General features: G+C 43.3%; 2 protein-coding genes across 2 annotated transcripts in view; one reads left to right on the top strand and one right to left on the bottom strand.

Moving 5' to 3' along the window:
- Positions 1–14314, top strand: part of RAG2 (recombination activating 2) — a gene marked incomplete at its 5' end in the record, with an annotated part of 350031 nt that overhangs the window by 41726 nt on the left and 293991 nt on the right. The window lies entirely within an intron of this gene.
- Positions 5334–6257, bottom strand: LOC309565637 (olfactory receptor 5V1-like; the record flags this gene model as incomplete). Its single annotated transcript, XM_082270592.1, has 1 exon — positions 5334–6257. One exon carries the CDS (start codon positions 6255–6257, stop codon positions 5334–5336), a length of 924 nt encoding a protein of 307 aa, XP_082126718.1.

The following is a 14314-nucleotide window of genomic DNA, read 5'->3' as shown; positions in this document are numbered from 1 at the left end:
AGCACCAGCCGCCACTGGTGTCCCCATTGGAAGATTTCCCCTTTATTGCTTTATTGCTTTTCTGGGGACAACCCAAAATTTGTGATTTTCTTTTATTTTCACTTTCAATGATAATGGTAAACAGGACAAAGAGAGAGGGTGAATTTCCCTAACTGGGGCACAGACAGCAGTAAAACAGCAGTAAAACGAATAGACGGATGACGGATAGTGCCCTGGGGTATTTCCTCCTGTATCTGGACCAGGGCATCACTGAGCTCCTCAACAGACTGAGGTGCAACCTGGTGGCGTCAGGTAGACCAAAACATAATGTCCAAGATGTGTTCTATTGAATTTAGGTCTGGCAAGCATGGAGGCCATTCAGTGGGATCAATTCCCTTATTCTCCAGAAACTGGCTTCATACTCTCGTCACATATGGCTGGGCATTGTCGTGCACCAGGAGGAACCCAGGACCCACAGCACCAGCACAGGGTCTGACAATAGGTTCAGGGATTTCCTCTGGATATCTTTTGGCAGTCTGGGTGCCATTGTCTAGCCTGTAGAGGTCTGTGAGTCCCTCTATGGATATGTGTCCCCAAACCATCACTGACCCACCACAGAAACCAGTCGTGCTGAACAATGTTACAGGCAGCATAATGTTCTCTACGGCTTCTCAAGACCTTTTCATGTCTGTCACATGTGCTCAGGGTGACCCTGCTCTCATCTGTGAAAAGCACAGGGCGCCAGCGGGGGACCTGCCAATTCTGGTGTTCAATGGCAAATGTCAATCAAGCTCCACAGTGCCGGGCAGTGAGCACAGGGCCCATTAGAGGAGGTCGGGCCCTCAGGTCACCCTCATGAAGTCTGTTTCTGATTGTTTGGTCAGAGACATTCACATCAGTGGCCTGCTGGAGGTCATTTTGTAGGGCTCTGGCAGTGCTCATCCTGTTCCTCTTTGCACAAAGGAGCAGATGCCGGTCCTGCTGATGGGTTAAGGACTTTCTACGGCCCTGTCCAGCTCTCCTAGAGTAACTGCCTGTCTCCTGGAATCTCCTCCATGCTCTTGAGACTGTTGAGACTCTTGAGACACCCTTCACATTTTTGTAAATATTTTATTATGTCACTTCATGTGACAACACTGAAGAAATGACACTTTGCTACAATGTAAAGTAGTGAGTGTACAGCTTGTATAACAGTGTAAATTTGCTGTCCCCTCAAAATAACTCAACACACAGTCATTAATGTCTAAACCGCTGGCATCAAAAGTAAGTACACCCCTAAGTCCAAAATGGGGACCAAATGTTAATATTTTGTGTGGCCACCATTATTTTCCAGCACTGCCTTAACCCTCTTGGGCATGGAGTTCACCAGAGCTTTACAGGTTGCCACAGGAGTCCTCTTCCATCTGTTAGAGACCTTGCGCTTCACCACCTTTCATTTGAGGATGCCCCACAGATGCTCAATAGGGTTTAGGTCTGGAGACATGCTTGGCCAGTCCATCACCTTTAACCTCAGCTTCTTTAGCAAGGCAGTGGTCGTCTTGGAGGAGTTTTTGGGGTCGTTATGTTGGAATACTGCCCTGGGGCCCAGTCTCTGAAGGGAGGGGGATCATGCTCTGCTTCAGTATGTCACAGTACATGTTGGCATCATTTATGGTTCCCTCAATGAACTATAGCTCCCCAGTGAAAAGATATAGTAAAATATTTTCAAAAATGTGAGGGGTGTGCTCACTTTTGTGAAATAATATATATATATATATATATATATATATATATATATATATATATATATATATATATATATATATATATATATATATAAGAATGCTTAGGGGAGGGTCAGTAATTTTCAGACATAAACTGTGCATTTAACATGTGTGATAAAAATGTGTACAGCAAAAAGGGTTAGGGAAGAAGGGATAAGGGTTTGGTTCACCGCCACTGGGGAGTTCGAGGTAAACATTGCATGTTCAAGGTTTGTCATGTGGGCTTAAAGCAAACATGGGACAGCTGCAACATTACACTGATGATGCAGCATAGAAATGAGAATGTGTACTTTTTTTTTTTTTTTTTAACAAACACCATATTTCTCCTTAGGCCCCTTTCACACTTGCGGACCCCCTCACACTTGCGGACCCGCCTGAAAAACTGACAGGCGGATCTGAACGGATGCAACATGCATCTCTATGGGGCATCGGATGTCAGCAGAGACATGTCCGCTGACATCCGATCCGATCATGTCCGTCAAATCCGGACGGATGGAAACCCTATTTTCCATCCATCTGGCGGATCGGATTGGATGAGAATGGACAGTCGGTCCGTTCTCATCCGATTCCCCCATAGAGAAGAGCGGGGACCTGACAGCTCTGTCTCTGCGTAAAGCGCGGAGACAGAGCTGCCACCCGCCTGCTCAGAGGGGGTTCGACAGATCGATCCCCTGCTGAGAAAAATGGAGTCCGCCGACGGAGCGGCAAGTGTGAAAGGGACCTTATTTTTTTACTTGTTACTAGCTCAGATAAACGTCAGAAAAGAAACTGACCAGCAGCAAAGTGATAATTTATTGTATTTGGGTGAAATAATCCAGAGGTGTTTTCAACAATAAAAATCACAGCGTAGTTTATCAAATACACTTTCAAAAAAGTCGCTGGGTGACATTGTTGATGTTGGATTTACTAATGTAGCCCATACTCATTTCCCCTGGTGGGGAATGAATATCAGGGATCTCATTCTTCTAAAAGGGATTCTAGATTCTAAGCCTAAGGGCTCATTCACACAGGTACTCTGGACATGTGAATGAATGGTTTGTTTGTGCAGCTGGAGCCTCCTATTACTGTATGTGAATGCATCGATCGTATGAACACAGCCGCAGATCCTAATTTGACAAGTGTGCAGGTGTGGTGAGTGGCCCCAAACGCACACTGCCTGTGTTCAGGGCCATACACCTGCACCTACATGCCTCTCAAATTAGGACCTGCGGCTGTGTTCATACAGCTACTGAGTCCCCATAGCATAACATAAGCTGCCTGCACACAGGCCCCAACCACATAAACAAACAACTGGTTTACAATGTAAAGGCCACAGCATCCTGTAAATAAGCCCCAAGACCTCATTTACACACACACAGCTTTTTTATTAACCAGTGGCGGCCGGTGTGTTGGGGGCACAGGGGCGCCGCCCCCCCATCCCATCCATGCGTCCGGCCCCCTAATCTGCATGCAGGGGCGCCGCACGCATGGAGCTTAATGGGGATTTTTTTTTTTTTTACATCACCTGATTAGAGCCAAAGGCTCTAATAGGGTGATGCAAAGGGTGGGCTTGAGGCACAGAGCACTGCGTCCCGAGCCCACCCATTGCGTGACAATAGCGAATGAAAATCCGCTATTGCCACACCGAATCTCCTCCTGGCAAACCAGGAAGTGCGTCCGATACACGCTTCCTGATTGGCTGCAAGGCAAACCTCCGCCGCCGGGACTGAAGAGAAGCCTCCGCCAGGTAAGTGCATTGGTCTGGGGGGGGGAAGCCCACACTGCATTGAAAGGGGCATGCTGTGGCGCTCTGCATTGATTGGGGACAATGCTGTGGCGCTCTGCAATGATTGGGGACAATGCTGTGGCGCTCTGCAATGATTGGGGACAATGCTGTGGCGCTCTGCAATAATTGGGGACAATGCTGTGGCGCTCTGCAATGATTGGGGACAATGCTGTGGCACTCTGAATTGATTGGGGACAATGCTGTGGCGCTCTGCATTGATTGGGGACAATGCTGTGGCACTCTGCAATGATTGGGGGCACGCTGTGGCGCTCTGCATTGATTGGGGGCATGCTGTGGCACTCTGTATTGATGGGGGTATGCTATGGCACTCTGCATTGATTGGGGGGCACGCTGTGGCACTCTGCATTGATTGGGGGGCACGCTGTGGCATTCTGCATTGATTGGGGGGCGTCCCGAGCCCACCCATTGCGTGACAATAGCGAATGAAAATCCGCTATTGCCACACCGAATCTCCTCCTGGCAAACCAGGAAGTGCGTCCGATACGCGCTTCCTGATTGGCTGCAAGGCAAACCTCCGCCGCCGGGACTGAAGAGAAGCCTCCGCCAGGTAAGTGCATTGGTCTGGGGGGGGGAAGCCCACACTGCATTGAAAGGGGCATGCTGTGGCGCTCTGCATTGATTGGGGACAATGCTGTGGCGCTCTGCAATGATTGGGGACAATGCTGTGGCGCTCTGCAATGATTGGGGACAATGCTGTGGCGCTCTGCAATAATTGGGGACAATGCTGTGGCGCTCTGCAATGATTGGGGACAATGCTGTGGCACTCTGAATTGATTGGGGACAATGCTGTGGCGCTCTGCATTGATTGGGGACAATGCTGTGGCACTCTGCAATGATTGGGGGCACGCTGTGGCGCTCTGCATTGATTGGGGGCATGCTGTGGCACTCTGTATTGATGGGGGTATGCTATGGCACTCTGCATTGATTGGGGGGCACGCTGTGGCACTCTGCATTGATTGGGGGGCACGCTGTGGCATTCTGCATTGATTGGGGGGCATGCTGTGGCACTCTGCATTGATTGGGGGCATGCTGGTCACTCATTTTTCTGTTTGCGCCCCCCCCCCCCCCAAAATCTTGAGCACCAGCCGCCACTGTTATTAACTCAATATGATTTTATCTTTTAGATTTAGCAGGAATTGTGTAAATGATGCTGTGTTTGTGTCCGCTTATAATGATTTTATTATATTATTAGCAAAAATTTTGCATAGTTACTGGGGGCCTTGGTACTGTTTCAGTGCATGCCTCAAACATTAGGCCCCTTTCACACATACGGTCCGTTCAGTTTATCAGTTCACTCACGTCAAAATGTATCAGTTTTTCATCCGTCTTTCATTCATTTTTCATCCGTTTTTCATCCGTTTTTCATCCATTTTTCATCTGTTTTTCATCCATTTTTAATTCGTTTTTTTTTTTTTTTACATCCACTGCCAATGCAAAAATGGATAAAAAACAGACCGTTTGTCCGTTTACATCTGTTTTTCGTCCAATCCGTTTTTTTGACGGAAGAAAAATAGGGCATTCATCCGTTCCAAAAAACGGACATTGACCGAAGCAGATGAAAACAGATGTTAACAGATGATCATTCGTTGTCATCCGTTTTTACATAGAGAAACATTGATGTCCGTTTTTCATCCATCAACGGATGTATGAAAAACGGACAAACGGACCGTATGTGTGAAAGGGGCCTTAGATATATTGTATCTGCACACCTTTATTAACACCATCCCCTCCTTCAGCCGGGGGGGGGCACACTTTGCAATCTTCACTCTGGATACTAGATGACTTTTTTCCGGAAACTGCTATACTTATTTACACAAAACCTTTTTTAAAGCTGATTTAACATCCTTATTCCTTAGTGTATAAATCAATGGATTCAACATCGGTATAGCTATTGCATAGGAGACAGCAAAATATTTATCTATATCAGGAGATGCCTGGGATCGAGGTTTCATATAAGTGGCCATACCTGAGCCATAGAACAAGATAACAACAGTTATATGAGAGCCACATGTGGAAAAGACCTTTCTTTGTCCTGCAGAAAAGCTTATTCTTAAAATGGCTCTTATTATTCTAATATAGGTAATAGTAATAAAACTAATGGGTGCAAAAAAAACAAAGATGCCATTAACAAAAATCGCAAGTTCAACAGTTTTAACATTCCCGCATCCCAATGATATGATTTCTGCTAATTCACACAAAAAGTGGTTAACTTCTTTATGTCCACAAAAATCCCCATTTAGCGCTAGGATTACAGGAACACTAGAGAGGAAAAATGCGCAAATCCACGCTCCTGCAGCTATCTTGATACACAAGGTTCTGTTGATGATCGCAGAATAGTGTAAAGGATAACAAATCGCTATATAGCGGTCATAGGCCATTATGGCTAGAAGAATACATTCTGTTTCTCCCAATGAAAGAGCCATGTACATTTGCACAGCGCATTCTGCAAACAAAATATTTCTTTTGACTGCCAACATATCTCTCAGCATTCGCGGTATAAGTGAGGATGAATAGCAAATGTCCAAGATAGATAGATAAGTGAGGAAGAAATACATGGGAGTGTGAAGAGTGCTGTCAGAGATCGCAGCCAAGATAATGAGAGAATTTGCAGCTAAAATGATCAGGTATATGATTAAGATGATCACAAAAAGCATAGTTTGTATTTTGGGATTATTTGACAATCCAAGAAGGATAAATTCTTTGATGATTGTGTCATTTTTCCAAGCCATTCTGTAAAGAAAAAAATTACAAAAAAATAATGCTTCTTATTTTTATATATATTTTTTACAAATTGCTTTCCTTTTTTTCGGGATATGTTACACTATATTACCAAAAGTATTGGGACACCTGCCTTTCCACACACATAAACTTTAATTGCATTCCAATCTAAGTCCATAGGGTTCAATATTGAGTTGGCCCACCCTTTGCAGCTATAACAGCTTCAATTCTTCTGGGAAGGCTGTCCACAAGGTTTAGGAGTGTGTCTATGGGAATGTTTGACCATTTTTCCAGAAGCGCATTTGTGAGGTCAGGCACTGATGTTGGACAGAAGACCTGTCTCACAGTCTCTGCTCATCCCAAAGGTGTTCTATCGGGTTGAGGTCAGGACCGTCAAGTTCCTCCACTCCAAACTCGCTCATCCATGTTTTTATGGTTCTTTCTTTGTGCACTGGTCCAAATCATTTGGTGTAGAGGGGATTATGGTGTGGGGTTGTTTTTCAGGGGTTAGCCTTGGCCCCTTAGTCCCAGTGAAGGGAACTCTTAAGGCGTCAGCATACCAAGACATTTTGGACAATTTGTGGGAACAGTTTGGGGATGGCCCCTTCCTAATCCAACATGACTGCATACCAGTGCACAAAGCAAGGTCCATAAAGACATGGATGAGCGAGTTTCTAGTCCTCATCAGTGCCTAACCTCCCAAAATGCACTTCTGGTAGAATGGTCAAACATTCCCATAGACACACTCCTAAACCTTGTGGACAGCCTTCCCAGAAGAGTTGAAGTTGTTATAGCTGCAAAGGGTGGGCCAACTCAATATTGAACCCTACGGACTAAGACTGGGATGCCATTAAAGTTCATGTGCATTAAAAGACACTAAGACAGGCATCCCAATACTTTTGATATTATAGAGTATGTTTCCTTATAAAAAATAGTGCCTACTACTTGTAGAACCTGATTCTACGAGGGCTGTGCCATAAGAAATGCGGCGGGCATAACTTTTTCTATCATATCACACATGTTGGTAGAGTATGTCTTTGTCTTTAGTAACCCTTCTTCTGCTTCTTTTCCATTGCAAGTAAATAATGGATTCCAAGCAGAGGCAATGTGTCTTCGTTGAGTTCTTGATGAAGGAGGGGTGCAGGCTGTCCAACATCCACAGAAGGCTACAGAATGTTTATGGAGATGACACCATTGACTTGAGCAATGTCTTGTCATTGGTGACTCATGTCAATGGTGTTATCTTGGTAAACATTTGAACAGTCTGCACCCATTCTTCATCATGAACTCAATTAGCGTACGATGCTTCTGCTTGGAATCCATTATTTTCCTGCAATGAAAAAGAAAAAGAAGAGTTACTATAGAGGAAGAGTTACTCTACCAATATGTGAAATTTAAACAACCCGTGTAAGTTATGCCTACTTTTGGTACAGCCCTCATATAAGTATGAATGGAGGGGAAATGAGGGGATGAGGGGTGAATTGAAGAAAACTTTGGTCTAGTTTAATAAAGTATCAAGTGGGGCAAAATGAACCCCTATTTGCTTCAAAAATTCAGATGTCCTGGGAATTAAGTAAAAAAGAGAGCTTTTCTTCACATGGCTGGATGATTGAAGTGAGCAACAGTATAGTTCAGGGATCCTCAAACTACGGCCCTCCAGCTGTTGTGGAACTACAAATACCATGAGGCATTGTAAAACTCCGACATTCACAGACATGACTAGGCATGATGGGAATTGTAGTTCCTGAAAAACTGGAGGGCCATAGTTCGAAGACCCCTGGTATAGTAATTTTATTTTCCACTTTCTGGTCATCATAACAAATGGAGGGGGAATCTTTCAAATGGGGACATAAACAGCAAATAAAACCTTACAGAAGGTCTCCACTATTCTCTACCCTCGGTAATCTGTATTCTTTCATATGTCCCTTCTCTTCTTATGGTTCACTAAAGCCTTTATTCATCTCACATCTAATCTTCCTTAAGGCTGACATTCACCACACAATTGTTGGCCCTCCCAGCCATTTATTGTTAGGGGCACCCCCAGCCTTTTCTGCCTTACTTCGGTATATTATCTTTCTATCATGTCATGTTCTTGTCAATGTCCTTTAATTAAGTGATTGGTGGCTACAATGATCTAAAGTGATTGTAAAGTCTTTTTTTTTAGTTACAAATAATAAACGTCATACTTACCTGCTGTGTGCAGTTGGTTTTGCACAGAGCAGCCCAGATCCTCTTCTTCTTGGGTCCCTCGTCGGCGTTCCTGGCCCCTCCCTCCCGATGAGTGCCCCCACAGCAAGCAGCTTGCTATGGGGGCACCCAAGCTAAGCCACAGCTCTGTGTGTCCATTCAGACACAGACCCGCAGCCCGGCCCCATCCCCTTTCACTCCTCATTGGCTGACTGACTTTGATTGATATCAGTGGGGGCCAATGGCGCCGCACTGCTGTCTCAGCCAATGAGGAGGAGAGTCCTGGGCAGCCGAGACACTCCTGCAACAGCCCTGGATCTAGAGGGACCTCAGGTAAGTATTAGGGGGGCTGAGAGGGGCTGCTGCACACAGAAGGTTTTTTATCCTAATGCATAGAATATATTAGGATAAAAAAAACCTTCTGCCTTCACAATCACTTTAACTCTGTAATATGGGCACCATTTGTCTAATGAACTCTAATGATGATGCTTTTGACGTGATCGTTTCATTATGATGGACCATTGTTATGGTTGTACCCATTCGAACTTCTAATAAGTTTGACTAAATCTAGCTCCTTGTGACACATTGAGGTTTATTTACTAAAGGCAAATCCACTGTGCACTACTAGTGCACTGCAAGTGCACTTGGAAGTGCAGTACTGTAGATCTGCGGGGAATCTCTAAAATGAAGGGAAGCTCTGCTAATTTCTATGATCCAATCATGCTAAGCTAAAATGCTGTTTATTATTTAACCTGCGTGTCCCCCTCGGATCTACAGCGACTGCACTTCCAAGTCCACTTGCAATGCACATGTAGGGCAAAGTGGATTTGCCTTTAGTAAATAAACCCCAGTAGAAGATGCAGGCAAAGGAAACAGATGTATTCTGTAATTTTTATGTTTACGTTTCCAGAATTTGAGACCCTGTCGCCTTTTTGCTCCTTGATCCCTTGTGCGGTTTTGGGAACCCTGGCTATCATCCATTTGAGGTCCTCTTGGAGTCTCTGACACACAGTCGGTTTCCTGATCCTATATACAAATTACTTTTGAAATGTTGATCTATTCACTAAGTAGTGTTTGATGGGATCTCGTATTTTGCTTTATTATTGTTGCTTTGTTTTCTATTTAAATGTTTGTATGGTTATTATCTCTTTTGAAATAATTGTTGAAGATAAATGTGTAAAGTGGACATCTGCCGCCAGAAGAAGACTCCAGGTTGAAACGCGTCAGCGATTTTGTGTCCACTATTTTCGACATCTGTATTTATATTCATATCAGGGGCCTTCCCGTATATATACATTAATGTCCTCTTGTATGCTTTAATGGTTTTTTTATTTTACCCAACAATGATCTTTTATTGATGTATTTTACTGCATTTTGTATCAATAAAAAATATTTTTTAGAATATTAATTTCCAATATACATTAATGTCCTATTGTTAATGTATGCTATCATGGTTTTTTTTATCTTACCCAACAATGATCTTACATTGATGTATTTTACTGCGTTTTGTAACAATAAAAAATCTTTTTTTTTTTTGAATATTAATTTCTAATATTTACATTTCTATTCTCTATTACATTTTTCTTTATTTGGTAGTCCCAATTCATCCCTTGTCGCTCTGTAGATTTTTCACTATATTTTCAGGTATAGATACCCCCCCCCCACCTTTTTTTTTGTTTTATTACTTTAAAATTTTGGAACCTGGCTTTTTTGGCACATAGGGGACGATTTACTAAAACTGGTGAACAATTCAATTTACACTAACAGCCAAAAATATCTATTTTTACATACATGATAAAATAAAACACCTAGGGCTAATTTAGGCCCCTTTCACACATACGGTCCATTTGTCCGTTTTTCATCCATCTGTTGACGGATGAAAAATGGACATCAACGCATCTCTATGTAAAAACGGATGACAACGGATGATCATCCATTAACATCCATTTTCATCCGCTTCCGTCAATGTCCGTTTTTTGGAACGGATGAATGCCCTATTTTTCATCCGTCAAAAAAAACGGATCGGATGAAAAACGGATGTAAGCGGATAAACGGTCCGTTTTTCATCCGTTTTTGCATTGGTAGTGGATGTAAAAAAACGGATGAAAAATGGATGAAAAACTGATACATTTTGACATGACTGAACTGATGAACTGAACGGACCGTATGTGTGAAAGGGGCCTTACCATAGCAAATCTCAGTAAACAAAGAGTAATAGCTAACAGCAATCAAACATTGGGGTTGATTTATAAAAAATGGAAAATGCTAAATCTGGTGCAGCTGTGCATAGGACCCAATCGGCTTCTGAGTTCAGTTTGTTCAATTAGGCTTTGGCAATAAAAACCTGGAAGCTGATTGGTTTCCATGCAGAGTTGCACGCTCACGTTTTACTACATGAAGTGGAAACTTTCTGCGCTAGGATATGTATGACAGAGCTGCAGCCTACCTCACATATCCCTAATAAAGGACATGAAATTAAATGGAAATGAAAGGAAGAGATAGGTGGGGCTGCCTGAGAAAAACTACATATGTATCATTTAAATAAAGTGCTATTGCTTAATGTGTAGAAAGTATATATAAGCGATGTGTTTACAATACATTAATATAATATCCAAAATTAAAGTGCTCTTAGTGCAAATAACGTGCAAAAAAAAAAAAAAAAAACAATAAGCAATATATCTCATGAATATTTGGCAGAATGTGATGTCATATAGAAAGTGCTCTCAGTGCAAAGGAATGCAAAAACACAATATATACACTGAACAAAATTATAAACTCAACACTTTTGTTTTTGTCCCCATTTTTCATGAGCTGAACTCAAAGATCAAAGACTTTTTCTATGTAAACAAAAGGCCTATTTCTCTAAAATATTGTTCACAAATCTGTCTAAATCTGTGTTAGTGAGCGCTTCTCCTTTGCCGAGATAATCCATCCACCTCACAGGTGTGGCATATCAAGATGCTGATTAGACAGCGTGATTATTGCACAGGTGTGCCTTAGGCTGGCCGCAATAAAAGGCCACTCTAAAATGTGCCGTTTTATCACACAGCACAATGCCACAGATGTCCCAAGTTTTGAGGGAGCGTGCAATTGGCATGCTGACTGCAGGAATGTTCACCAGAGCGGTTGCCCGTGAATTGAATGTTAATTTCTTTACCATAATCCGTCTCCAAAGGCGTTTCAGAGAATTTGGCTCTACATCCAACCGGCCTCACAACCGCAGACCACGTGTAACCACACCAGCCCAGGACCTCCACATCCAGCATCTTCACCTCTAAGATCATCTGAGACCAGCCACCCGGACATCTGCCGCAACAATCGGTTTGCAAAACCAAAGAATTTCTGCACAAACTATCAGAAACCGTCTCAGGGAAGCTCATCTGCATGCTCCTCGTCCTCATCGGGGTCTCCACCTGACTGCAGTTCCTCGTCGTAACCGACTTGAGTGGGCAAATGCTCACATTCAATGGCGTCTGGCACTTTGGAGAGTTGTTCTTTTCTCGGATGAATCCCGGTTTTCTTAGATCTTTGAGTTCAGCTCATGAAAAATGGGGGCAAAAACAAGTGTTGCATTTATAATTTTGTTCAGTATAAAATATAAATTGATCCCAAAAAATGTCATAAGTCCATATAAAGTGACAAGTGCAAAAACCGATACAGAAAAACCACAGTCTCCAGTGATAAACTGTAAAGGTGGGTCCACTCGTGCTCCCCCATTTTCCAGGTCCGCACTCACCAGAAGATGAAACCCCTGCAGGGGTCACAGGCACCAACCAAACAGCGGTATATCTCCTTCTCCACCATAATGCACCAGATTACGGGGGCAGAAGATGAAACCCCTATAGGGGTCACAGACATCAAATAAACAGCAATATATCTCCTTTTCCACTTCAGTGCACCGAATCACAGGGAGCTCCCATCACAGGTTTTTAAGGGTGAAAAGAAGCATCTCATAGTGTCATTCCATAGAAGATATTTTTATTAAATACAAGTAAGTACACTTAAAAATGAGCAGAGCCTTAAATTTTGAGTTGTCTGTTCCGTGCGCTATATCCGGAATGCGATGCGTTCCGCGGACCGGAAGTGTGCGGCCAGAAGTGACGCGATGACGCTCTATGCGTTTCATCAGAATGATGTCATCAGGAGCCTCCTGAAATTTTGTGGGATCAATTTATGTTTTATATATTGTATTTTTGTGTTCCTTTGTACTGAGAGCATTTTCTATATAACATCACGTTCTGCTATATATGTGTAGCACTACTTCCAAGGTAGCTGCTGATGACGGGTTCCCCTGGGTTACTATTAGCAACGGTAGAACATTCTGACATGTTTCCAAGTGTTTTTACCTCAGACAAGGACCAGTCCAATTTCTTTGGTTTTTATGTTTTATTAGGAACTTGGATAGGAGACGGGATGAGTGGGATATTCCAACTGAACTGAACTATGCACAATAGGCTGGGACGATCTGAAAAATGCTGATTGACTAACTGAGTTGAGCTAGTCACGGCTAGGCCACTATTTCACTTGCCACTTGCTGTGAAAAGAGTCCCTTGAGCTTCCTGAGGTAATCCTTTCCTAAGGCAAGCTAATCCTTGAAAAGACTGTACTGCTGAACAACTTCAGGGCCCTTCCTGGCGCCCCCTTTATCCCTAATCTTCAGGGCTTAACACTTGGCACCCCCTTAACTACAACACTCTGGGTTAGCTGGCTCCTTGATCCCCTTGACCTCTCTGGAATGGTCCCCTCTCTCAGGCAGACCCCTGGGTAGATCCTTAAGTACTCACGACACTGTTTTTCTTGAATTCTTCTGCCCAGCAGCTCCACTTGGTCAGCACACTGGATCCTCTGCAGCACAGCTCAACCCCTGGTCCCTAGGCCGACTACCTGGACCACCTTCCTCACTTCAGCAGGAGGAGAGACAGCCATAACCTCCTCCTGGGACTTTACTTCCACCAAAAGACACTGTTCCTCAGATGCTCTCTGCTTTTATTTCCAATCCCATGATGCACCTCTCCAGGTGCCAACCCACTGGGCTAGTTACAAAAGCCTGTGTATCATTGGCCAGGTTTCCTCCACTGTCCAACAGGCCTCCCTATTGGACGCAGTGGGGACACTCCCTCAGACCAGATGAATACACACTAAGCACACTGAGCAGGCCTAACTAAAGATCAAACTCCTCTGATAAACCAATGAAGCAATTATGGTTTTCCTGCTGCTTTCCTGTTTCCTGCTGCTTTCCTGTTCCTGCCCTAAACGGACAATTGTTGTGCGACGCTGTACCCAAATGAAATTGACATCCTTTTTTTCCCACAAACAGAGCTTTCTTTTGGTTGTATTTGATCACCTGTGCGATTTTTATTTTTTGCGCTATAAACAAAAAAAAAGCGACAATTTTGAAAAAATAACAATATTTTTCAAATTTGTTTATCAGAAATTCCCCCCCCCCCCAAAAAAATGTAAAAATCAAAATGTTTAACATTTTTGGCCAATTTATTTTCTGCTACATATGTTTGGTAAAAAAAATGGCAAGAAGCGTATTTTGATTGGTTTGCGCAAAAGTTATTGCGTTTACTAACTAAGGGAAAGATTTCTGTCATTTTTGGTGGGTTTTTTTTAACGAGTAATGGTGGCGATCTGCGATTTTTTTTCCGGGACTGCGACATTGCAGCGGACAGATCGGACCCTTAACTGACATTTTTGACACTTTTGGGGGTACCAGTGACATTACTACAGTAATCAGTGCTATATATATGCACTGTTACTGTAAAAATGACACTGGCAGGGAAGGGGTTAACTTTATTGGAGATGCAGGGGTTAAATGTATCCCTAGGGGCATGTTTCTAACTGTAAAGGGGTGTGGCTTTTCGTGTAACCACAGAGA

This window comes from Pelophylax lessonae, assembly GCF_965119305.1.
Source record: "Pelophylax lessonae genome assembly, chromosome: 10".
Lineage (NCBI taxonomy): Eukaryota > Metazoa > Chordata > Amphibia > Anura > Ranidae > Pelophylax > Pelophylax lessonae.
This window is presented reverse-complemented; position numbering and strand designations above follow the sequence as displayed.